This window comes from Hemicordylus capensis, chromosome 1 (assembly GCF_027244095.1).
Source record: "Hemicordylus capensis ecotype Gifberg chromosome 1, rHemCap1.1.pri, whole genome shotgun sequence".
In the NCBI taxonomy this organism is placed as follows: Eukaryota; Metazoa; Chordata; class Lepidosauria; order Squamata; family Cordylidae; genus Hemicordylus; species Hemicordylus capensis.
In genome coordinates, this window is record NC_069657.1 from 66,362,152 (window position 1) to 66,386,852 (window position 24,701).

Below are 24,701 nucleotides of genomic sequence, written 5' to 3' on the forward strand. Positions count from 1 at the left end.
TTTTTTCCTGTATAATAAATAAATCTACCTCTTCCCTGCCCCTCAAATTAACCAAAACAAAGTATGTTGCTTTAAGAATCAGCTAAATGTCAACAATTGCTTGATTTTACTGAAAGCTATTGTTTTATCTCTATAAAACAGAAAGAACACCAGTAGAACATTAAAAAAGAGACCCCTTCAAAGTCTTAATTGAAGATAACTAGCATACAAGAATTTTAAAGACTCTTATGTAAGCTCATTAAAATGCAAAATGAAGAGTGACTAAGCGTTAAACGTATGCAAGAGGTAGTAAGTAAAACTGCGATCATCTTTTATAGCAACCAACAAAATGTTGCCAATACTTGCAGAGTCGGAATAGCGTTTCTACATTTCATACCAGGGCTCCCCCTTGCGTATGTAGTCCACTTTGCGGAAAAATCTTGACAGTCATACAACTGTCTATACTATCGGCTAGCTATGTCTATATGCTCTAGTTTGTGTTCGACTCAACAAAGAAATTTATTCCTCCTGTATTTCTGTACATATGCAGCACATCAGTGAAGTGCATCACTCTTCAATAGAAACTTACAACTGACTTCCCACTTAAATCAATTTTATTTTTTAATTATTAAATCAAGGAAACGGTCAACGTTACTTTCTCTATTACTTCACAAATACCTCCCTCTCGTTGATCCTTTTAATATATGAACTAATTTGAAGCAAGCAAAGGATCTGAAAGTTGTTTTGGTTTCCTAACAAGACGGATTATACCACCGGCCCTCCCACGCTTTAGAGAACAGAGAGATGCCAGTGAGTGAGTCTTCAATGAAACTTCCTTCCAGGCGGCGCTTTACACAGGTTTAGAATTTTCATCAGCGTAACAAAGTTGGCTGAGAAATGTGAATCTTCACATTAATTATCATTATGATCATAAATACTAGAGGAAAGTGTAATTTTTTCCGGCAATATTTTCATGGTAACGTTGGTTCTGCAGGATGAATCCATCTAGACTTAGCTATATTATTAAATAGAATATAGAACTCCCAATGCCAATTGCAAAAAAACTCATTGTCGGATGACGTTGGGGGCCCTTGAGAGTAAATTTTACTGAACTGCGGAGTAAACACTATTAAAACCGGACCACTTTAAGCGCAGCAAAGGTTTAAATTTCCTCTTCTTTCCCTCGTGACCAGGGCTAAAAGAGTATGTCGGCTTTCAACTCACTCTGTAAAGCAACCATCTCTTTCCTTTCCTGTGGCCGCCATACGTGACCTTAGAGGTAGGAGAAAGTTAGAATAACACACCCTCCCTATTTTCAGTTTTATTTGGGATCTCCATTTTACATTGTGAAAGAGAGAAAATCGTAACAGCCACTGACTGTATACAATCACTCCATGCAACTCAGCGGGTTGGGAGAGGACCATAGAAGGAAATTTAACTAGATTTACTTTTGCAGCAAGTGGAGGCATGTTTGGGGGATTTTTGTTGTACTGTTTTTAACATATGACTTCGTAATGATTTTAGGTAATCCACGGCAACAGTGAAATTAGTTCATTTGAAATACGATTGGGATTGTCTGCGTCTCAATCAGATGTATCTACTGTGAAATATTTGGAAATTAGTACTGTGGCCTATTTCAGCAGTATTGATTATTGTTAGTTGATATTGGGATTACATTGTAAGATTGTTGTAAATCACTCTGATTCAAGACCAGTCCCGTCCCCCCCCCCCCCCCCCCGCCTGCATTATGAAGATAATTTGGGCTGTGGCCAACCCGCAGTATGAGCATATCTCTTCACTGAGGGTAGAAATTTTGGGGAACATAATATTGGACAGTTAATTGTTTCCTACTGGAAACAAAGCATTGACAGGGCATTTTAAAAATCATTATTAAAAATATTCGTACGTAATAAAATATGAGTGTGAAATAGCATGTACTTCTGTCTTTTCGTCTAGTTTTGCGGGGAGTGAAGGGTGTTGACACAATCCGTGAAATCACACCACCAATAAAAGTCCTGGATTTCTTCATTGTCTCCTCTGAGCCGCCATAACTTTTGCCCCGTTGATAAAAAGAAAACGAAAAAACATGGCGATTTAAACGACGACATACCAGTCTCCCGACAAAGTAATCTCCCGTCTAGTACTTTTGTTTTTAGAAGTCTATATTTGTTTTTGTTAAGTGCAAGGGCCTCTTAGCTGTCCTCAGCAACGCCTGCATTTAACAATCTTGTGTGCCACTTTCGGAAGAGAAGTCAACATTCGAAGGGGCACAGTATATTTTTTAATCATTATCCTAGCCATTATGATCGTTCACAAGGGTCATCGAGTTAAAAAAAAGTGGGGCGTCGTTTGAGGCACGCCCTCTTTGTCGGCCGTTGGGTGGCGACGGGGTCCTGAGATTTCGAACGGCGAAACGGACCAATCAGAGGAGGAGCCGGGAGGCGCTGAGTTTAAGATGTTGTACGAGGGTAACCGAGCAGCGAGTTATGAGGGTCGATCTGTGAAAGGAGACCAGGAGGCGGCGGCGGCGGCGGCGGCGGCTGTTGGGATGGCGTCGGTGAGGGGCCGCGAGAGAGGCTTGGCCCAGCTGGCGGTGCTGCAGCAGCTCCGAGCCGCCTATGGGATCAAGATGAAGAGTCGGGCGGCGAAGGGGAAATCTGTGGGATCAGCAAGCGTCGCGGCAGGAGGGGTGAGTCTGTTTTGTGCGTGGTGAATGAAATATGGCCGTGATGCAGAGAATTTCATATTTTCTCTCTCTTCATCTGTGTGTTTAAAGATGAGGTGGAAGAAGTATTTGAAGAGCAATCTGAGGAAACGCAGCATATATGTTATGTCAGTTTCTACAGCTCTCATGTAAACCTATGAAGCTGCCTTATTCTGCATTGGACTGCTTGATTAATCTAGTGCAGAACAGTATTGTCTGCACTGATTGGCAACGGCTTTCCAAGGTTTCAGATAAGAGAGGACTTCTCTGGAGGATTACTTGCCCCTCTTAGATGATGACACATGTCAAAGATAAAGTTCTTCAACTTTAATGGCTAAATACAGCCATTGTTCCAGACTGTTTTAGGATTAAAATACAATTTACATTCTAGGGCCAAAGACAAATGCTCATTGTTACTTATTTTGAAATGAGTTAGCAAGGGCAGATGTAATTAAGACTAAGCCATTGTGATCAGATCAACATGTTATCTTCAGTCTAATCTTAAACACAAGACACCTATTGCATAATGTTCTCCTCTGATGAAACAAGCTGTTGGCTGACATGTAGAGTAAACTTGAATTTAAAATTTCTTTGAGCAATTTCCCTCATGTCAGCCAAGTGGTTGTCTGAAAAACAGTGCATCAGTTATATTTAGTCGTGGGTCACTGTTTTAAAGCACAAGCTATGAGTGGCTTCCTTGGAATACAGAGGAAAATTCCATTTTGTGTGGTTTTAACTTTAAATATTTAAAATTTTAATGTAAGCTATTCAATCTTGGGTTAGGGCAGGACAGAAATCTGATAAATAGGCACATTTGAATTCACAGAATGAATGTGGTGGTTCGTTGTAGGCTTTACCCTTTCTGAAATTGTAATTAAACTTTGATTGCTTTCCGCAAACTTTTAGTCCTAGGACAGCCCTGTAAGTTCCGAGTGGACTACTTGCATCTGATCCTGAGTAACTGGTGTGCAGCTTGCAGCTGATATTGTTGTTGAGAATGGTTAAATAGTGGTGGGTGTGCATGTATTTTTTTACAAGAAAGTTATATTTTTAAAACAGTGGTTTCAGTTGATATGAATTAGTAGCTCTAGCTTCATTTGGGTTCTGCTTGCATGCTTCTTGAAAATGTAATTTAAATGTTGTGATTATCTTTTAGAACAAAGTCTTTGGAATAGCTCTTCATGCATTACCTCATCAAGTTGTTCCTGAATATGGGAGTATACCTTGGTAAGTAAAATCTCTAATATATTAAATGTGGTTAAGGTTTTTATTAATATGCCATTTGTAACTGTAGCTTATGTGTTTTTGACAGGCACATGCTAAAAACTTGGGATAAAAGATTGTCCCTCAGCCCACTTCTGAAATATATAATTTACACAATGCACATGCATGCCATGGTTGGGGTGGGATGGGGAAAAGAAGGATCTTCTTCCTCTTCAAAAACTTGCTAAGAAAAAGGAAATTGCAACATAGCTCACTGATCTGTGAATGGAGTACAATGACCTATCATCCTAATAGAAGATGGACCATGTACCTTTTTAGTACTGTAGTGTGAGACACTGCTGTTGAAATTTTGTAATGGAGCAGAGATGGTGAGAAGAAAGGGTAGTGAATGTTGTAGCAAGTAGTACTTCATGTTTCTGGCAAGTTTTCAGTGCTGTAAGAGGTCCTTGTTGCTGACCAAACCCCATTTTGTTGGCCAGGAGTAAAGGATGGGCTTTTCATTTGCGTTTGCTTATGCTTAGTTTTCATAGTGTCATGGAGAATATGAGATCTCATTAGAATTTCACTTTGTGGTATTTAGTCTGGTTGTAAGAAAAGGATTTTGCAGAGATTCAGTGCCAAACACTTTGCTGTTGATTCTTTTTCTTCAGCTTTTTAGTTGATGCTTGCAAATACTTAGAAGAACATATTCACACCGAAGGACTTTTCAGAAAGTCTGGATCATTCATTCGCATAAAAACATTAAAGGTATAGTACTATTGTTTTCCCAGTGTCTATTTTTAGTATCTCTGGTGTAATACCATCTTTATGTGCCTAAAATTGCTGGACACTGTATGAAAGAATTGGGCTCTATTTGCAGGCTAGATATGCTTTCAAAGATCTCAGCAGATTAGAACTTCCTTCAAAATTCTGTATGATCTTCCCTCAAAGCATGCCATTTTCTCTATTTTTGTGTGTGTGTTTTTCAGTATGCTTTGAGTTACAGTGGCTATTTCATTTTCCCCCCTCTAGAGTAAACTGGACCAAGGTGAAAACTGTCTATCTACTGCCCAGCCATGTGATGTTGCAGGGCTTCTGAAACAATTCTTCAGAGAATTGCCTGAGCCCATCTTCCCAGCAGACTTGCAAGAAGCTCTCATCAAGGCCCAACAGCTAGGCAGTGATGACAAGAACTCTGCTACATTGCTGCTCTCCTGTCTTATGAATGATGGAACAATTGATACCTTAAGATATTTCTTCAGTTTTCTTAAAAAAGTGTCTCTACGGTAAGGGTATCATTTTTATTCTATTTTATTTATTTATTTGTTACACTGCCTAACCCAGATGGCTCTGAGCAGTTCACATGAACAAATAAATAACCCATTAAAACAATCTTAAAAATCACTGGGGGCTAGGTTAACAAATAAGCATGAATGTTGTGCTTCTGATCAGCCCTCTGCAACATGCTTGGAAGCGAATTACCATAATTCTAACACTTGCCTCCTATAAACTAGGAGTAGGGAATTGTGACTCTCCAGCTGTTGTTGAACTAGAACTCCCATCATCTCCAACCACAATTTATTGTGGCTGGAGGTAATGGGAGTTGTACTTCAAACACTTGCGTTTTGGGGCAGTATAAAAATGTGTTAAATAAATAACAGCTGGAGAGTCACAGTTCCCTACCACTGCCTATAAACTATTGTTAAGTGCTGCTTGGATCCTCGCCTTTTCCTTTATTTTGTTGAATAATCTGAATATTGGATACCTAGAGGTTCTGAGCAGGTTACAGTGAATTTAACTAATGTGTTTATTTAGTTATTTTATTTTATTTATAGTAATTTTTGTCTTGTCTTTATGCCAGATAAAGTTAGGCCAGATTTAATTCTGGTCTTTTGTGCCCAAATTGGTTTACTAGCATGATGGTCAGTGAAAACTTAATTCATTTATCTTAGTCTTCCAATAGAGACTGTAGGCAACACATCTATAAAATGGCTCTATTTTGTATTTTCCAGATCTTTTGAGAATAAAATGGACAGCAATAATCTGGCAGTAATTTTTGCTCCAAATCTCTTGCAATCAAGTGAAGCTGACAAGATATCAGCTCACACAGAGAAAAAGCTTCGTTTGCAGGCTGCAGTTCTGCAGGTGCTTATTGATCATGCAGAAGATATAGGTAAGGTGACAAAATTCAAGTGGCATGCCCTGGAATATCTATAGATTGTTTGTATAATAATACCTGTTCTCTAACTCAGGGCATGTACCAAAGTTTATCCTGGAAAAGATACCCACTATGCTTGGTATTGATGATCCTGTTTCTACTCCTTCACTGCAAGACTATGAAGAAAGTGAAAATCCTGGTGAGCACCAGAGAAGGAGAAGACAGAGTGTAGGAGGTGAGTAAATTGTCCCTAGAACTACTTGTTTTTTAATCTAAGCTTCCTTAATTGGAGCATATTAATACATCTTTATAGTATTTTATAATGATAGTACTTTATAATGGCTTTCAGATGGATAAACTTGAAAAGAAAATAGAAATTTTGTGTGTGTTTCTTGGAGAGGTTGCTGTACACTTAATGCGTAGGTATATATTCAGAGTAATCTAATTTAATTTAATTTTAAATTGTCCTAGCTTGGTCTCTTTTCTCCCAAGTCCTCTCTGATGCAAACTTTATCAGCTACTTGGATCAGAGATAATTGGACAAGGCAAGGACATCCAAATAGTTCTAAATGTTTCGCTGTCTCAAGCAACCTTTGACCAGTAGGTGTTGTACATTTCTTTTTAAACATTTGCAAATTTATCCTGAACTTGGTAATTAAGTCTACTGAATATCAGTTGATGTGTTCAAAGTTCCTGTGTTCTCCCTTGTGTGAATAATACAATGTAATTAAATAGGAAATAGGCCATGAAAGAGAGAGGCAGAGTGCTTGTTGCCTTTGAAACCCTAAACTATATCACTTCTAGTGTTGTAATTTTGTAACATATTTTGCAATGCTATGTAATGTTACACATTTCTTAAATATTATGTAGTTGAGGTATGATTTAAAACGTTGCTACTGTAGTTAGATGTGTGTGTTTTTCCTCTATAGTTGCATTACTTGTTAGAAATGGGAGACACACAGTTGCAGATTATTGGAGTGGTAAATGTGATACATGGTGGTGGTTTTTCATCATTGTCTTGTTTCATCTAAGTGGGTATAAAAAAGGATATTGCTGTGAATTTAATTAGCTGTCTTGTTCCTGCATATCTTTTAGCCCCCAGCAGAAGTGATGCCTTGTGTCAGGAATGGTCTCTGTATTTCTGTATCTGAATTTTGAATGCTACCGAATAATATGGCCAGTCTTAGGTCAAGCCTGCTTATTGTATGTTCAGGGTTTCCAAAACTTGTGTTTGGAAGGGTGTGGGGTTGGCTTTGCTTTTTTTCCTGAACTTGTTTCTTGATTCATCTCCCCCACCAATAGTACTGAACTGTGTTGCTGTATTGACGTATGTAATGGAAAGATGGTTTTAAAATGTGTGTTAATATTAATGCTGTGTATGGCCAGTTAACATTAACAAGTTAACTAGGAAAATGGAGGTGGGTGAGTATATGCGGAAGAGGATTGCAGGGGGTTAACTACAACCAGTACCAAGAACCTGACCATTTTAAAAAAAAGTGTTGTAGTGTTCTTCCTACTTCCGTTTTCCTCCATAGATATATGATAGATTTAGCACATAGATATGTGTGCTAAAGCAGGAGGTAGGACTCTGGATTGCCAGAGGTGCATCTTTGTAACACTTGCACATATCTTGTGAGGACCACCAGAGCTTAACCGGCACACACTGCTGAAAGAGTTACTTTCTAATGACCACTTCTTCTATACATGTAAAAGTGCTATGCACAGCAATGTTTTAACATCTGTATAGTGACACTCAAAGACACCTTAAGTGGCACAGTGGGAAAATGCTTGACTAACAAGAAGAAAGTTGCAGGTTCGAATCCCCACTGGTACTATATCGGGCAGCAGCGATATAGGATTGATACTGAAAGGCATCATCTCATACTGCGCGGGAGGAGGCAATGGTAAACTGCTTCTGTATTCTACCAAAGACAACCACAGGACTTTGTGGGCACCAGGAGTCAAAATTGACTTGATGGCACACTTTACCTTTTACCTTGACACTCTACTAAGAAACTATCACTTGTGTTTTAAAAATTATGTTCTTATGGGCTTAGACAAATTCATGGAGGACAGGTCTATCAATGGCTAATAATTTGGTGGCTATAGGCCATCTCCAGCCTCAGAGGCAAGATGCCTCTAAATACCAGTTGCAGGGGAGCAACATCAGGAGAGAAGGCATGCCCTCACCTCTTGTTTGTGGGCTTTCCAGAGGATCTGGTCGCCTACTGTATGAATCAAGATGATGGACTAGATAGGCCTTGGGCCTAATCCAGCAGGGCTGTTCTTAAAAGTAAAAATAATGGTTTGGGGGCAGGATTCAGACCAAGTTAGTCATTATTAAGTCTGAAATTAATGGGACTTAGGTTAGTCATATCTAATTTAAATTGAGCTTAGTCATGACTAATTTGATCTGGATCTTCCTGGCTACTTTAGGAATGCAAAGCTACATGTTTCCTATTAAAAGGTGTGTTTGGTGTGACTTTAATTTCAGATATTGTTAGTGGAGCTCTGAATAAACTTAGGTCTAACAGAACACCCTGCAGTACACCTCAAAAAGACAGAAGTGGTAGGTATAGTGCATTTGCATGAAGCCTTAGTACCATGTCCTCAAGACTTGTGTGCATTATAGTCTAACAAGGCTGTAGCTGGCTTGTGTATGGCAGATAACTCTGCAAGCTTGCATTTATTCTTAGACTTACTATTGCATTGATAGCAATGGACTGAGTACAGGTGGACCTTGCTATATGCAGTACCGCTATTCATGCTTCCACATAGCCACAGGTGTCTAATTGATCCCTGGCCTCATTATCCACAGATACAAAAGGGCAAAACCTATGTATCTGTGGTTCCTAGGTGGCCAGAATTAACCTCAGAGGTGATTTCTGGCCACCATTTTGTCAAGAGGAGCCATTTTGTGGCTCATTTGTCTTTTTTTAAAGCACTGGGCGGGGGGATGGGGAATTTGGGACTCCAGCAGAGTGGTTTTCCTGGACAGCTGGACAAAAGGAGCATAGTAGGGCATATTATTCGCCTTTTTGGTGGGTTTTTTTGTGTTTTGGGGCCAATTTTCTAGCCTACATGAACCTAAACCCCCCGCCCCCATTGCACTGACTTTAATGCTTCCTTATCTAACGTTCCCCCATGGAATGGAACCCCTGCGGATAATGGGGTTCACCTGTAGTAAACTTGGAAACTGAGCTGCTTTTTGTTGCTGCTTAGGAAAGCTTGGGTGTAGCTGGGTGTAATCTTCAGCCATGTTAGCTGGGCAGGGGAAAGCTATTTAAGCTTGGGTATGTGCTACTGCAGAAATACTGCCTTTCTCAAGTAAATCTGCCAGTTATTCTCCCTTGTATTGCAAAGAGTGCATGGCCTTAAATGTGAGATGGAAAGCTTCTGGAAATCTTGGAAACTTGGTTTCACCACCACAGGCAAGGAACTCTGAGGAAAACAGATTTTCAGTATCTACTTGACAGTTCATACTAAATCAAGTTGTAGCATTTTGGACTGAACAATGTACGAAACCATTCTTCATGCAGGGCTGTGCATTGTAATGAATTAATAATTGGGTCTGAGGTGATACAAGTCCAATCAAAGCATTTTTCTATGGAAGCTAGGGATGTGCAGAATACTCGGATGAAATGTTCTGACTTGAAACGGGCCATTTCAAGAGTTTTGAGCTCGGAGCAGAACAACCCCTGTTTTGATTGGGATATTCTGAGTTCCATTTTGGAGGCCTGTTTTTCCCTTGTGGATTGGTTTTCTGGCCCTGGCTTTGGATTGGTTTGCGATCGCCTTGCTTCTGGGTTGGCATATAATAATATTAATAATCAAGTCCCCCCCGCCCACTGGCTCGGGGAACACAAAAGGAGGGAATTTCAAATTCAAAATGTTCAAAGGGACTGGGAGGCAGAGAGAGAGAGACCTTATACTGTGCCTCTCTTGAAGAAGAATATACATCAGGACAGGAGGGAGGGAGGTTTGATTTTGTGGTTTTCTTTTCTCAACATTGAATATAATATGCTGTGCTGTTGCTGCTATAACTGTTGGGCTTTACTGGATCTCAGATTGACCAAGGCAGAACCTGGCTGTCTGCCTTGAACCTTCCTTGAGTTATGGTTTGTTTTTGTTTATGAGATAGTGTTGTGATGTAGAATGGGCAGTGGCAGCTGTGTGTATTAATATTTATTGGTGGTTGCTGTGATGAGTTCCGTGTCTGGCCTTGAGACTAACTTGTCCTAACTTGAGCCCCTGGTGGCGCAGTGGTAAAACTGCCGCCCTGTAACCAGAAGGTTACAAGTTCGATCCTGACCAGGGGCTCAAGGTTGACTCAGCCTTCCATCCTTCCGAGGTCGGTAAAATGAGTACCCAGAATGTTGGGGGCAATATGCTAAATCATTGTAAACTGCTTAGAGAGCTCCGGCTATGAAGCGGTATATAAATGTAAGTGCTATTGCTATTGCTATTGTGTGCCTGCTCTGCAATCTGCATTGCAAGGTGTACTCAAAGTATGGCTGAAGTTGTTCTAGTTGAGCTTATGGCTATGCTTGCTGCTAAGTAAGGGTGCAGCTGTGGCAGTGCTAGGAAGTAACATAAGGAGTCATAATTGTGTGTGAGAGAGCAACTTGTGCCAATGATTTTACTGTAGCACAGGCACTGTGGGTGGTTAGTGATATCTTTTGGGCCATTTTTGGACTATGTTTGAAATGTGTGTTCTGTGTTGGTAGGGACATTGCTATATGCTTCTGCAGTTTTTCAAGGCTGGGTTACAAAATCCATTGCACTCTGTGAGTGCAGCTTGTTCCGGCCATAGGAACCTATGGGAGCTTTAGGGAAAGGTTAAAAAATTGTTAAAATTCACCTGCTTGCCCACTACTTTGGGGGGTTGGGTGGTAGGCAGCACCCATGATGCCCTGCCGCCAACCCACTTTGTCCCTAGGACCAACCCATGGGAAACAATGGTGTGTTTCAAATTTCCCCATTGTTCCTTAGGGCTGGAAGAAGCTGCACTAACAGAGTGCACACACAAGTTTTGCATTGCAATTTACAATGTATTTTTCAACCTAGCTTTGTGGGGAAAACACTGCAGAAGCAGAGTAAAAGGGAATCTGTTCCTCCCAACACAGAACACACATTTCAAACACAGCCCAAATAGCCAAAAAAGAATCACTGACTCAGAATCCACTGCCAGCTATAGTACCTGCGCTACAGTAACATCATTGGCACAAGTTGTTCTCTCACACACAATTATGTCTCCTTACTTTCTAGCATTGCAACAGCTGCCACAGCAGTACCCTTACTTAGCAGCAAGCACAGCCATAAGCCTCAACTAGTTTTATTTATGTATTTATTTTATTTCTATACTGCCCTTCCAAAACTGGCTCAGGGCGGTTTACACAGAGAAATAATAAATAAATAAGATGGCTCTCTGTCCCCAAAGGGCTCACAATCTAAAAAGAAACACAAGATAGACCCCAGCAACAGTCACTGGAGGTACTGTGCTGGGGGTGGATAGGTCCAGTTACTCTCCCCCTGCTAAATAAGAGAATCACCACGTTAAAAGGTGCCTCTTTGCCTAGTTAGCAGGTGTTAGGATGTAACTTCAGCCACATTTTGACTGAGTACGCCTTGCAATGCAGATTGCAGAGCAGGCACACAAGTTGGTCTCAAGGCCAGACATGCAACTCATCACAGCAACTATCAATAGATATTAATACACACAGCTGCCACTGTCCATTTCACACCACAACACTATCTTGCAGACAAAACAAACCACAACTCAAGGAAGGTTCAAGGCAGGCCCCAAGTTCTGCCTTTGTTGATCTGAGGTCCAGTAAAACCAGATAGTTAGAGCAGCAATAGCACAGCATATTCTACTCAGTGCTGCGAAAAGAAAACCACAAAATCAAACCTTCCTTCCTCCTGTCCTGATGTATATTTTTCTTCAAGAGAGGCACATTATATGGTCTCTATCTCTATCTCTACCAGTCCCTTTGAATACATTTTGAACTTGAAATATCCTCCTTTTGTGTACCCCCTTTCCTACCCCCAGCGAATGGGGACACCATTGCCCATGACAACACTTGATTTGTATAACAAGCCAACCAAGTAGCAAGAAGATCGCAAGCCGATCATAAGCCAATGCCAGAAAATCAAGGGAAAAACAGATCTCAAAATGGCACTCAGAACATCAATGTTTCGATCGAAATGGGTTGTTGTGCTCCGAGCCCAAGACAGGTCCTTTATTTTAAAGGGTGTTCTGTTTCAAGCTTGAAACACTTGAAACTATCTGTTTCAGCAGCAAAATGTTCTACACATCCCTAATTTTATTTATTTATCAATCATATTTTAATACTGCCTGATATGTATATACCTAGGTGGTGTACAAAATTTAAAATATTTAAAAGTCACAAATTAAAATACATTACAATAAAAATAATAGAATAAAATTATTAAAACAAGTTTTTTAAAAAATCATTAAAATTCTCATTAAAAGCCTGAGAGAACAGGAGGGTCTTGAGGTTCTTCCTGAAAATAAAAAAGAAAAGGAGATGCTCTCATTTCACCATGAAGCTTATTCCAAAGCCCTGAGGTAGCCACAGAAAAAGCCCGGTCCTGAGTCGCCACCAAACAAGCTGGTGGCAACCGTAACCGGACCTCTCCAGAAGATCATAACAGGCGGCAGGTGTTATGACAAAAGAGGCGCTCTCTCAAATAGCCTGGACCCGAGCCATTAAGGGCTTTGTAGGTAATAATCAGCACTTTGTATTTCACTTGGAAACATGCTGGCAGTGAGTGCAGTTCTTTTAGAACCACTGTTATATGGTCCCTTGGTGTTGTCCCAGAGACCAGTCTGGCTGCCACATTCTCTACCACTTGTAGTTTCCAGTCTATGTACAAAGGCAGCCCCACATAGAGCGATTAAAGTAGTCAAGCCTGGAGGTTACCAGCATATGTACCACTGTTTTAAGGTCATTCACCTCTAATTATAAGGAGTACCAGGAAAGGAGAGCTACCTTAAGTGTTGTAGTGAGGAAATGCTTGACTAACAAGTAGAAGGCTGCTGGTTCGAATCCCCGCTGGTACTACTATATCGGGCAGTAGCGATATAGGAAGATGTTGAAAGGCATCATCTCATACTGCGTGGGAGGAGTAAACCCCTCCTGTATTCTACCAAAGAAAACCACAGGGCTCTGTGGGCACCAGGAGTTGAAATCAACTTGACGGCACACTTTACCAGGAAAGGAAAGGTGGTATTTTAAAATGCTGTTGCTGAAAGAAGCTGGCTCTTCAAGAATGATAAGTCCACCCTGCCATCCTGATGCATTAAACAGAGGACTTTAGGCTAAGTGTACTCCTGATCACTCTCTGTGTCATGGGCACAATGTAAGAATGATAATAGGGCCCGTGCACAGCCCTATAAGCCAATGTGTTTACTTCATAGACATATGTATAACAGCAAAATCCAGACGAAGTCCCACTAAAATTAATGGGATTTAACCATGACTAATTTGTCTCCTATATTTCAATGGTACTTAGTCCTGACTAATAGTCTGGATCCTGCCCATAGGTAGTGCAAAGAAAACCAAACACCATAAAACTCAAACTAGTTCCAACAATCCTTGCCAGAAAAGCATTGAGAACTCAAGCTTCAAATACTTAAATACATATAGAAGGTCTTCAAGGGCACCTAACCTATCAGCAGCAGAAGGGTGTCATTCCAGTAATCAACATAGTTGAGTTTTCAAAAAAATATATTGTAGATAACTGAATTCAGATTCTAAGGTTCCCTTCACTCGGTTAGTTCCCTGCTCTCTTTTTCACACCAGAACAGTTGAGTTAATAGTAGCCAGAAGGAACCTTGATATTCAAGTTGGCAGCCGGCCCTTTAATCTCAGAGGGGCTTCCTAGGCAGTGATTCAACAGCAAACATAAAAGAGGTGGGCCCACTGTGACTCAACCTGTTGTACTGATTAGCTAATACTGAGGGCAGCCAAAACAATTTAACTTCTACAGCCAAATGTTTGACTTCTCATTATGAGAGAATGGATTTCATTAAACTACTTCTAATTTGGGGGGGGGGGGGGAATTCCATTTCTAGCCATGGAAAACCAATATTTCCTCTTAAAGGTTTATTTATTTATCATATTTTTATATCGCCCGATATGTAAATCTTTAGGCAGTGAGATTTATTGGCCTTCTTTCTTTAATGTACACATTACTAACTTCAGGAGGAAGCAAGTGACTGCTATTTAACAATTTTAACTACTTAAAAACATTCTATTAACCTCTATGTGATGTCCTTTCATATTAAAATTATTTATGAGTACCAGCCCTGAGCTAACTTACTGCTTCTATAAACCTCTGGTATTTCGACTGTGTAAGTGTTATACCTTACAACTTTACCATTGTGAAGCTTTTTACTGCAGCTGTCAATTTTTTTTATTTTTTACAGTCTTTGCATCGGTGACTCCAGTGATTGTTACTCCAAGTATTAAGCGCAAATATCCACCTGATTCCTGTCAAGGCTTCTCTAGCAAGAAAAGACTATCTATTAGGCATAACTTGGCTCTTGAATTGCTCCCAAGTAGTCTGTTTAGTTTTAGCTCAACACCTGGATCAGGTAGTTATAATTATTCAAATAATTTCTGCAATTTAATCACTTCATATTAACAATATATCTTTTTAACAGAGCTACTGCCATCAAACAGAGCTACATAAAAATAACTTTATTTTCATCCTCCTTTGTTTAATAAAAGATCTTAGCATTTATCCATAAGGAAAGTAAGCTTATGCGATCAGCGGGCATTCTTTGTGTTTATGTGTCGATCCATGTGTTGTCCTCTCTCCTTAACCCCCCACCCCATCAATGTTGCAATGCCTGGACCAGTATGAACCAAATTGGGTACAGAGGTAAGGACACCTCAACGGTGTAGTTTGTGGTGATGTCATCCACCCCAATTCAAGATGGTGGATCCGTGAATGTTTGAGGCACAAATGGGCTAACTTGTGAATCGCTTGAATGATTTTAACCAAACTTGCTACAGCTGTAGGAACACAGCTGTAGTAGTTTTGATGATATCCATCCCAATACAAGATGGTGGAGGAGTGAATGTTTGAGGTGCAAGTGGGAACCAATTTGAACCAAATTTGGTACAGCTGTAGGGACACTACAAAGACATAGTTAGTGATGATGTCCCCCACACTAATTCAGGATGGCGGGTGTGTGGACGTTTTGAGGTGCAAGTGGGCTAATCTGTGAACTGCCTAACCAATCTGGATCAAATTTAGTCCAGTTGCAGGGATAGCGAAAGGAAAGTAGGCAGATTCATTATTATTAGAACAACTTATATAGTACTCAAAATGCTTCTCTTGCATTTTTTTAATATTTTCAATTTCTTTGAAGAGATGGGTGGATTGAGGTCAATGCTTAGGGGAGAAGAATATATTATCTATTTATTTGCATGAAAAAGTAGATAAATACAGGCATATGAGGGTGGATGTGTTAAGCCCAAGAGAAACTTCTTGTCACAAAGAGCTAATTTTGAAACATTTAGGAAAACATTATGTTGGACAAAGTAATTAGACTGTTCTACAGCTTATTGGTAAACACTGGAGGCTCAGATGGTCATTTCTAAAGGGGAAATAACTTTGCAGTAATGTCATCAATAGATAATTTCAAGTAACTACCTGACTCTGTAATCTTCTTTCTACAGCTCAGTTAGAGACAAGTCCTTGTATATCTTTTGAGGCATCTCAGAGCTCACCATCTACCTCAGTCACTCATGAAAAGTTTAATATAGGAATTCGAAGAAGCAAAAGGATTGCCAGCAAAAAAGTACACAGGTAACTCATACCAAAACTCTCCAACTGTTGGAAAGAGTGGGATAAATGCTGTCTCTGTTTTATTATGTCTAAAGTAGCCTGGATAGTTTTTATAATTCTTTAACGTCATGTATGACCTCTGCAGTGTTGGTTGGTTCTTTGATAGCTGGAGTTGATCTATGGTTTGCATAATACTTTTGCTCTGGGCAAGAGAGATTGTCAGATTTATTTTTAAACTTCCTAATACAGTAGAACTTTATATGGTCTTGCTAAAATTTTTGAAATTTATTAAAGTATTTACAAATACTAAATCATCCCTTTTTTTTAATCCTTCGGACTCTGCCACACCTATTTATTTTATTTATTGTTAAATTTTTATACCGTCTTTCATTAAAACAATTTCAAGATGGTTTACAAAACATTTAAAATGATATAAGACTAGAAAACAGATACACAATAAAAATATTAAATTGGAATATAAAAACGTTTAAAACACAGACACAACAAGGCCATAAAATAAAGAACAGCAGCAACAAAACCAGCATTCATATAAAAGCCTGGGTAAAAAGCCAAGATTTCACTTGCTTTCTAAAAACTGTGATGGAGACTGAGGAGCAGATGCCCCCCAGGAGAGCATTACAAAGCCTGGGGGCAATAACTGAGGCAAGACCTTGTCCTGCAAGCATAACAGCTGAGCCTCCCACATTGTTGGCATGTGGAGCAGAGCCCCCTCTGATGACCTTGTTGAGCGGGCAGAAACCTTTCGGAGCAGGCGGACCCTCAGGTATCCAGGCCGAAACCATTAAGGACTTTAAAGGTCAAAGCCAGCACTATGAATTGGACCCAGAAACAAATTGACAGCCAATGTAGCCCTTTCAAAATGGGTGTAATATGATCCCAGACAGCAGCTCTAGATAAAATCCTAGCTGCTGCAGTTTGTACTAGCTGCAGTGTCCAAATACTCAAGAGCAGTTTGACGCAGAGCATGTTACAGTAATCCAGCCATGACCTGACTAAGGTGTGAGTAACTGTGGCCAGATTGCCCACAGTTGTTATCCTGAGCATCCAAAAGCAGAGCCAGGTTCAGCAATAACCCTTAAGCTATGTACCTGCTATTTCAAGGGGAGTGCAACCCCCATCCAGAACTAGTCGAACCCCCTCATCCTGATTGGTTCTCCTACAGACCAACAGCACCTTCTTCTTGCCCAGATTCAATCTCCAGTTTATTAGCTCACATCGGTTCAACCCATCCTTGCCTCTAGCCCCCAACTCAGGGCATCCACTGCTTCTCTAGGATCAGATGATAAGGACAGATAGAGCTGAGTGTCATCTGCATACTGCTGACAACTCAATCTAAGTCCCTGGATGACCTCTCCCAGTGGTTTCATATAGATGTTAAACATTTGATTTTACTATCCAAGTATCGGAGCTTCAAAGCAGTATTTCTTCTTTCTTTCAGGGTTGAGTCTGGAAAAATGGGTTGCTTTTCTCCTAAGATAAGCCGGAAAGAGATGGTGCGGAAATCACTGCGATTAAAGTTCATTCTGGGAAAGAACAGCAGAGAGGTTATATTCACACTTTTCTCCCATTCCTTATAGGTTCCATAATGGAAGCCTGTTTTGTGGGGATTACTTCCAGTCTTTTGGAGCCTACAGCTCATTTGTTAATCCTAATAGTCTGTTGCTACAGCTCAGTAAACTCCATGCAGTTTGCTGTGACTTAGTCAGGATAGGATGTTGGGGGAGAGAGAATGAGTGTAGCCTGGCTGTCTTGGCCTTCTGGCGATTCCATTTCATTTGTAACTCTTTGGTCACAAAATCCCTTTTCAAGCTATGTATTCTCAAGGGTTGCCACTTGTGTTAAATAGTTGCAAGTCTAACATACAGCAATCTGTATATAACAGGATGTGTGGCAATGGCTCTAAAACTTAAAAGCTGCTTGCTGCTGCAATCTTACATTAACCACACACCACTGCCATTTTCCCTGACACAGACTCACCCACTCCTGATCTTCCTCGCTTCTCGGTTCCCAACAGCTCCCACTCGCTTGAATTCCTCCTTCCCTTTCCAAGCCCTTTATCACTATTTTGGCCTCTCTTCTTTGTCACTGGCCTCTGAGCAGTTGCTGCTTCCTCCTTTCCTGCCCATGGACCTTACATCTCAAGGATCCTGCACTGCTGCTACTCTTGCCTTTGCCATATATTCCTGCAGTCTCCTTCTGTCTTTGATTGCATACCTAGAACAAGTTTATGCTCAAGGCAGCTTCTTCTTAGTTCTGCTACTTTTCCTTTTAAACTATAAGGATCATCATTAACCATTAACCTTTTTTAATCTAAAAAGAACACTGCAGTGGAACATCCAGCTAGCAACAGATCTGGAAATATTGGTCGTCGACTTGCAAGCCAGCATGACACGGAAAGTGGAGTAGATACTCCAAATACGGTTGCACTGTTAAGCCCGTGTGTTGCTGAATCTATAACCAAGAAAGGTAAATGTGACTTGTTGCTGAAAATGTCGGTCTGCCTGCTATATCTGTTTCAAAAAAGAAATGTAAGAATCTTAAGGAAAAAGAATGCAAGTTACATAAGAACAGCCCTTCTGGATCAGGCCCAAAGCCCATCTAGTTCAGCATCCTGTTTCACACAGTGGCCCACCAGAAGTCCCTGGGAAGCCAGCCCAGAGCCTTGTTGTTCATAACTGGCATTTATATGTTATACCACTTCCACTTTGAAGGGGCTAAAGTTTTTAAGCAGAACCATAGAAAACATGAATATTCAGGGTATACTTGGCCATATATAATAGTCTTGTGGCACCTTAAAGACCAACAAATGTAGTATACCATAAACTTTCATAGACTAGAGCTTACTTCATTAGATGCATGGAGTGTTGTGGCGTGTGCGTATGTATGCATTTGGATTTAAAGGGAGGGGGGATTAAGCAGTGGGACCAAATGGCAATGAAATGCCACAGACTAGACAGCAATAATTGGCAGTTATACAATCATCCTGGCTTTGCTAAGTCAACATCTGTAGTGGGAGATGAAACCAGAATCTCAGTTTAAACTGGAACCAAATGGTTTCCTCTCCCATTACAAGTGTTAATCTTATTTTGCTAAATTACATAATAGCCAATTACTGCTATTTGCAAATTGTTTATCTTATATAAACCTTAAGTTTTACTAAGAACTATCACAAACTGTACCTCTTGCATTTCATCACCATTTGGCCCCATCATTTACTCTTCTATCTATCTATCTATCCAATATAATCCATGTATCTGATGAAATGGGCTTTAGTCCACAGAGCCTTATGCTACAATACACTTGTTAGTCTTTCAAGGTACCACAAGGCAGTCTGTTAACATAATAAACAGATTAAGAAACTCAGCTATGCTTCTGGAGGCTGATTTATATTAAATATTTATATCCTATACTTTTTCTAAAATGCATTCAAGATGGTATTACAATCACAAGCATAAAAGTAATATAAAACAATCAAAACATTAAATTGTACTAGACTCAAAGAGAGAGAGACTCTCAATAAGATATCAGAAAATTCTCATCAGAATAGAAGTATCTTGTTGGTTATATATTTTGGTTTGGGCTTTCAGACTCTCTTCCCCTTCCCCCCCTGGAATTTGGAAAGCAAGTCCCATACTCGTTGGGTTTTAAATATTTTGCAAGTTCCTGTGGCTCTGCATTTGGGTGCCTAGGAAAAGAGCTAGTCCTCAAAGGCCAATTTTGTTTGTTTGTTTGTTAAAATTTTCTTATATAGTGCCTCCTCCAAATGTTGTGCCTGCTGTAAGACATCCATGCTAATAATTCAGAAAGTGGTCTTCAGTCCCTGTTACACTTGCACAAGTCTCTATTCTCCTACTGCTGCAGTTCTTCCCACCACTACTGTACTGTTCTGGCTGCTCTCATGTGACTCTCTTTGCCTTCTCGCAGACTCTCAGGCAGTCACTTCTGAGACCAAGTGCTCAAGTTACAGCTACCTGCTCCTTTCCTGAGAGTCTGCCCTTAAAGTCAAAATATAGGGAAATTGCTGAGGTGGGCTGGCCTGGTCCCATTCTAGTTACACGTGTGTACTCAGGGCATGCAGGATTGAACAGTTGTACTGTGCTGCTTTGGTTCCCTGTGGGCCAACACCACAGTGTGTTGTGATTTCCCCCACTGTAGATGCGCACTCTCTCTCCTGGGGCTGCCATTTGGGGGCAGGTGTGGCACTTTAGGACAGCCCATCCTCCAATTTCAGTTCACATTTGGTTATTTTTCAGAAGTGCCTATATCTCATTTTGTGGGGTAATGCAACTGCTCTTGTTGCAAAGTGTTAGGGCACGTTGGTCTCAACTATATCCAGCCTTTGAACCTTCCTATGAATTAAGATCTTATTGCCCTTCCTTACAGAAACTTGAAATAGTACCCCTGGATAGAGATGCAGCTAGGGAACACTGATGCAACAATCACAGTATATTGCTGTGTCCCCATAGCTGAACAAAATGCAGCAGAGCAGTACTTGGCTGTTTGGTCTGCATATTTTCTTAGAGGTGGGTCCACCTTTGGTCTCTTGGAGGTAACTATGCAGGCAACTAGGAGAATGCCTAGTTTCAATGCTATTATATGTAACTGGTATTCATTTAATATGCAAAATTTGCAGCTGAGATTAAAGATGCAACTCGCTCGCTCTCTCTTCCCCCGCCCCCCGCCCCAGGTTCCAAAAAGATCAGCAAGTCAGAGGAGAATTTACAAACTGCAAACTGTTATAATGAAGCAAGCTACCGAATGTCCTGGACTGCCTGCACCACAGAATCTCAGGAAACCTGTAATAGTGGTACTAATTCAGTGGCGTGTCTTGAAGAAAATAAAATTTTTTTAAAGACTTCTCTTGCACCTCAAAACCCAGCAGTCATTCCTGCTAGGTCTAGGTCCATTGATGCAAGTCCTGAGCAGAATAGCAATAACCGACAAACATCCTTCTGTGAGGCTGAAAATCATGTGACTGCAGACACCTTATTGAAGATTAAGAGGGCATTTTCTGAATCTGGAAGCAACCTTCATAATTTGTTGGAAACTGAACCTTCAAAATCGAATCCAATACAAGAAACAGCATGTATTTCAAGACTTGATCTAAGGACACAGGTCTTTAAAGCTACAGCTCAGAATATGAAAAATGTAGAACAGGAGACTCTGTTTGCTAACTCTAGTGCCACTGACAAACATCTATTGGATACAAATGAAATCAGTGCTGTGGAAGGACCTCTCTTCCCAAATACTACTGATCTTGCTCATGAATTAAGCAAAAGTGATGCATCTGTACAAGAGGACCAGCTGACTGGGATGATCTCTCCAGATACCCCTGTAAATAATGGATCTAATCTGCAAAAGGAGCTACTGGAATCACATCAGCAATTCATCCCAGAAAGAATTTTTGAAGATAAAGAATTGAAATACTGTAATTCAGAGAAAGAGACTAAAGAACTTACTGAAACTATGCTTCCAGAAGATGGAGACAGAAATAGCAAACAGCACCTACACATGAAAACTCATGAAAAATCTAAACGTTCTCCTTCAGGAAAGGTTGCTGATCATATACACTGGTTCAATAATCTATCATTAAATGAACCATGTTCTGCAACAAAAACCAAACAACCTCTTAAGTTTCAACGTACCCCCGTCCGTCAGTCTATAAGGAGGATGAACTCTATCTTGGAGGCTAAATCAGTTTCTTGTAACCTAATCAAACCTGATGGCTGCTTTTCTCTTGTTAAATCAGTGAGTTATGAAACGGCACTGTCCTGTGCAGAAAATGTCTTGAATATATCTACAACTTCATTGTCCATTTCAGAACCAAGCAGCAAGCAAATGTTTACAGATGATCAGTTCACTCTGTCTTCAAAATCCTGCCCACAACTGATATGTCCATTAGAGCAAGCTGCAAGGCCTGGTACAACCTGCAAGGAGAAATCTACTACTACTACTACTACTAATCAATCCAAATCTGTCCTTGAGGACCTAACCAATCATGAAGCACCAAAAACCACTGTAAAAATGAACACAAACTTAAATGTTTCCATTGCTACAACTGATAAATGCATTCTCAGGAAGGCTGAAAAAGGGACTCGTTATAGGGGGTCTCCAAAGAACCCAATAGCCACAGTAAAACTCCTTCCAACTACTAGACCTCTTGACTTATAGGCTCAACAATCCAGTCCTAGCCATGTTTACTCAGAAGTCTTATGGATTTCAGTAGTCTTGCACCTGAAAGACTGTGGTGTGCATGATTAGGATTGCAGACAATTTCAATCTGTTTCTTTAAAAAAAACAAAATTATTTTGTTCTCATTTTTAATTGTTTTTTAAAATTCAGTGGAAATGCAACTTATGACTGAAACTTGAACAATTGTGTTCTGTTCGAATAGCTTTTACCTTGTGGCTTCTGATAGGTATTAGTTTGTTTTTATATCTTACTGGATTTGATGAGGGGAAACTTAATAGTGCTGGTGGCTACTGTTAACTCAGATTGTATAAGGAACCTTTCTAGTTGATTTTCTAGAGAACAAAAAGTTAAGGAATTGTAGTCCTGATTAGTAAACACAGCACTACTTATCCTTGGAAGTCTTGGTTCACAGGCTTGAATCTTGCAATATAGTCCTTGGCTCACATGTTCCACAGCTTTAGAATGGCAGAATAGGAGCTGTGACCTCACAAAAGGCTGCTTCAGAGGTTGGTCAGAGTGTTGCTGAGCATAGGCATTTGTAGGGGCCTGGGAGGAGCTACATTTGCTATCTCCCACCCTCTAAGTGGTGCTCTTTGGCTGCCAGGAATTTGAGGGTCGCTTGAGCCTCAGGGACACGTTCCTGGCAGCCAAATAGCAATTTTAGAAGAAGGGAGATAACATATGTTGCTCTCCACTCTCCCCTGCACTCACATTTGACATGCTGTGACTGAGCTCTGAAGCAGCCTGTTGCAAGGATGCTGCTCCTGTTCTGCCCTTCTGATGCTGTGGAAAATGTGAACCTATATCATACAACCTTGAAGCATCTGTGAAGCTTATTTCCAGCACTTGTGCTCCATTTCCTCTTTGGCAGTAGGAGGTGCATTTTCATTAAACAAATGACCACCAGATAAAATGTTGGGTACGTGTAGTATGTTTCTAGGTAGCTAATTGCTTATTTGTATGTGAATCCATGTGGAGGCTCCTAGAAATGAAATACATGGTAGACTATTTCAGTGCTGATAGGTATACATGATTTTCTGTCATGTATCTTTTTTCTTTTGGTCCCCTTTCCCTCCCCACCCTCCTTAACTTGCAGGTCTTAATGTGATGTAGCAAATTGTATTATTCAAGAGAATAAAACATGCTGATTATGTCATTGAAATAAAGTTGTATAAAGCCATACTGTTCATTTGCACAAATATTGTTTGCTCTAGTATTGAAACTGTTGTAAAAATTATTTAAACTTGAAATTGATTGTTTTTTTGCTTTCTCTGTACTTTGATTTGTGATAGTGCTAAACCTCAATGTCTCTTTAAAATAAAAAGCTCTTAAATTTTTTCTGTAATTGTGTATTCATGGTTTTAGTACAGTGCCCCTTCTAAATGCAATATTCTTATACAACTGATGTATAAAATAATGTAGACAGCTATGTAGATGAAAGACTACCCCTTTACTAGGACATCCAGCTAATGCTGAAGATGTCCACTTTTATAATGTTGGTTTCATTTTATTTATTTTTACATTCACTTGTTTCTTACCTTTACGCTAAGATGTGTGTTCTGCTTTTCAAGAAACTGATTAAACCTCTCTGGGGAGGAAGTTGTACAAAGCAGGTGCCTCCATAAAAAAGGTTGTACCCTAAACTCCAGTAGGAGCTTACTGGGGAAAACAGCAGGGAAGAACTGGGCAATTGGAAGAAATGGGAAGGGAGACATATGGAAGGGATTGCTAAGCTATTCAGGGCCAAACTCTCTTGAAGGACAATCCTACTCCAGGTCCGTTACAGAAATTAGACATAAGGATTGCACAAGTATTATTTACATTCCATCAGGAGTAAGGATATGTGGTTGGCACAGTAAGAGTGTACACAGTTGGTGACTGGGTTATAGCTCCATCGAAGAGTATATAAACGGCTTGGTTCTGAGGTATTTAAGAGGCCGCCACCCAATCGCCAATCCCACCGCCTGTTAAGATCATTTGGGGAGGTCCAGTTGCAGTTGCCACTTGCTTGGTTGGTGGCGACTCAAAACTGGGTCTTTTCTAGAGTTGCCTTGGGACTGGAACATGCTTCCTAACTAAATTAGTTTCCCCTTCTGAATATTTTTGAGGACCTAAAAACATACCTGTTTAGTCAGGATTTTCATTTTATAGAATTAAAGCTTTGGTTTTAGAGTTTTTATTGTATTTTACATTGTTTTAATTATGTTAATGTTTTAATGGTTTTATATTGTGAACCACCCAGGGACTTCTAGTATGGGTGGGTATATAAATGTACTAAATATATGCTTTGTATACAGAAGTTCCCAGATTCAGGCACTGAACTGACCAGGTGGATCTATTAAAGACCCCTGTCTGAAATTCTTGTGGGACACTACCAGGTAATGGACAGTACATATAAATGGACCAGTCATCCAAATTGGTATAAGGTAGCTTCCTGTGCCGAACTAGGTGGCCATATTTGTATGAAGTAAATGTTATAGCCAAGTATGCTGCTGACAAGTGCATCCTTATATAAACTGTAACAGGATCTTGTTCCACTGATGGGGGGAAATGCATTTGAGAGCAGACTTCTTGTTACCAGCCTTTTCTCTAATAACTGCCATTCTTAATTGATCTTCA

The 24,701-nt window shown here is 40.2% G+C and overlaps 2 protein-coding genes across 4 annotated transcripts in view; one reads left to right on the forward strand and one right to left on the reverse strand.

Moving 5' to 3' along the window:
* RASGRP1 (RAS guanyl releasing protein 1) overlaps positions 1 to 1,936 on the reverse strand; it is a 160,935-nt gene extending 158,999 nt beyond the window's left edge. The window contains exon 1 of the mRNA XM_053272086.1: positions 1,918 to 1,936. The gene's annotated coding sequence lies outside the window, so the exon portion shown is untranslated. The remainder of the gene's footprint in view (positions 1 to 1,917) is intronic.
* On the forward strand, positions 716 to 23,427 carry ARHGAP11A (Rho GTPase activating protein 11A). Of its 3 annotated transcripts, none has more exons than XM_053272040.1 (12): positions 716 to 789; positions 1,936 to 2,668; positions 3,840 to 3,910; positions 4,558 to 4,654; positions 4,919 to 5,172; positions 5,899 to 6,059; positions 6,139 to 6,279; positions 14,500 to 14,667; positions 15,761 to 15,890; positions 17,329 to 17,434; positions 18,209 to 18,356; positions 20,578 to 23,427. In XM_053272040.1, the coding sequence occupies exons 2-12, from the start codon at positions 2,435 to 2,437 to the stop codon at positions 22,059 to 22,061; spliced, it is 2,994 nt and encodes a 997-aa protein (XP_053128015.1). In that variant the 5' UTR covers positions 716 to 789; positions 1,936 to 2,434; the 3' UTR covers positions 22,062 to 23,427. The 3 variants fall into 3 exon arrangements, with proteins under 3 accessions (XP_053128015.1, XP_053128005.1, XP_053128026.1); XM_053272030.1 differs by lacking the exon at positions 716 to 789 and adding an exon at positions 1,096 to 1,258; XM_053272051.1 differs by lacking the exon at positions 716 to 789 and adding an exon at positions 1,372 to 1,503.
* Positions 23,428 to 24,701: the final 1,274 nt, after the last annotated feature.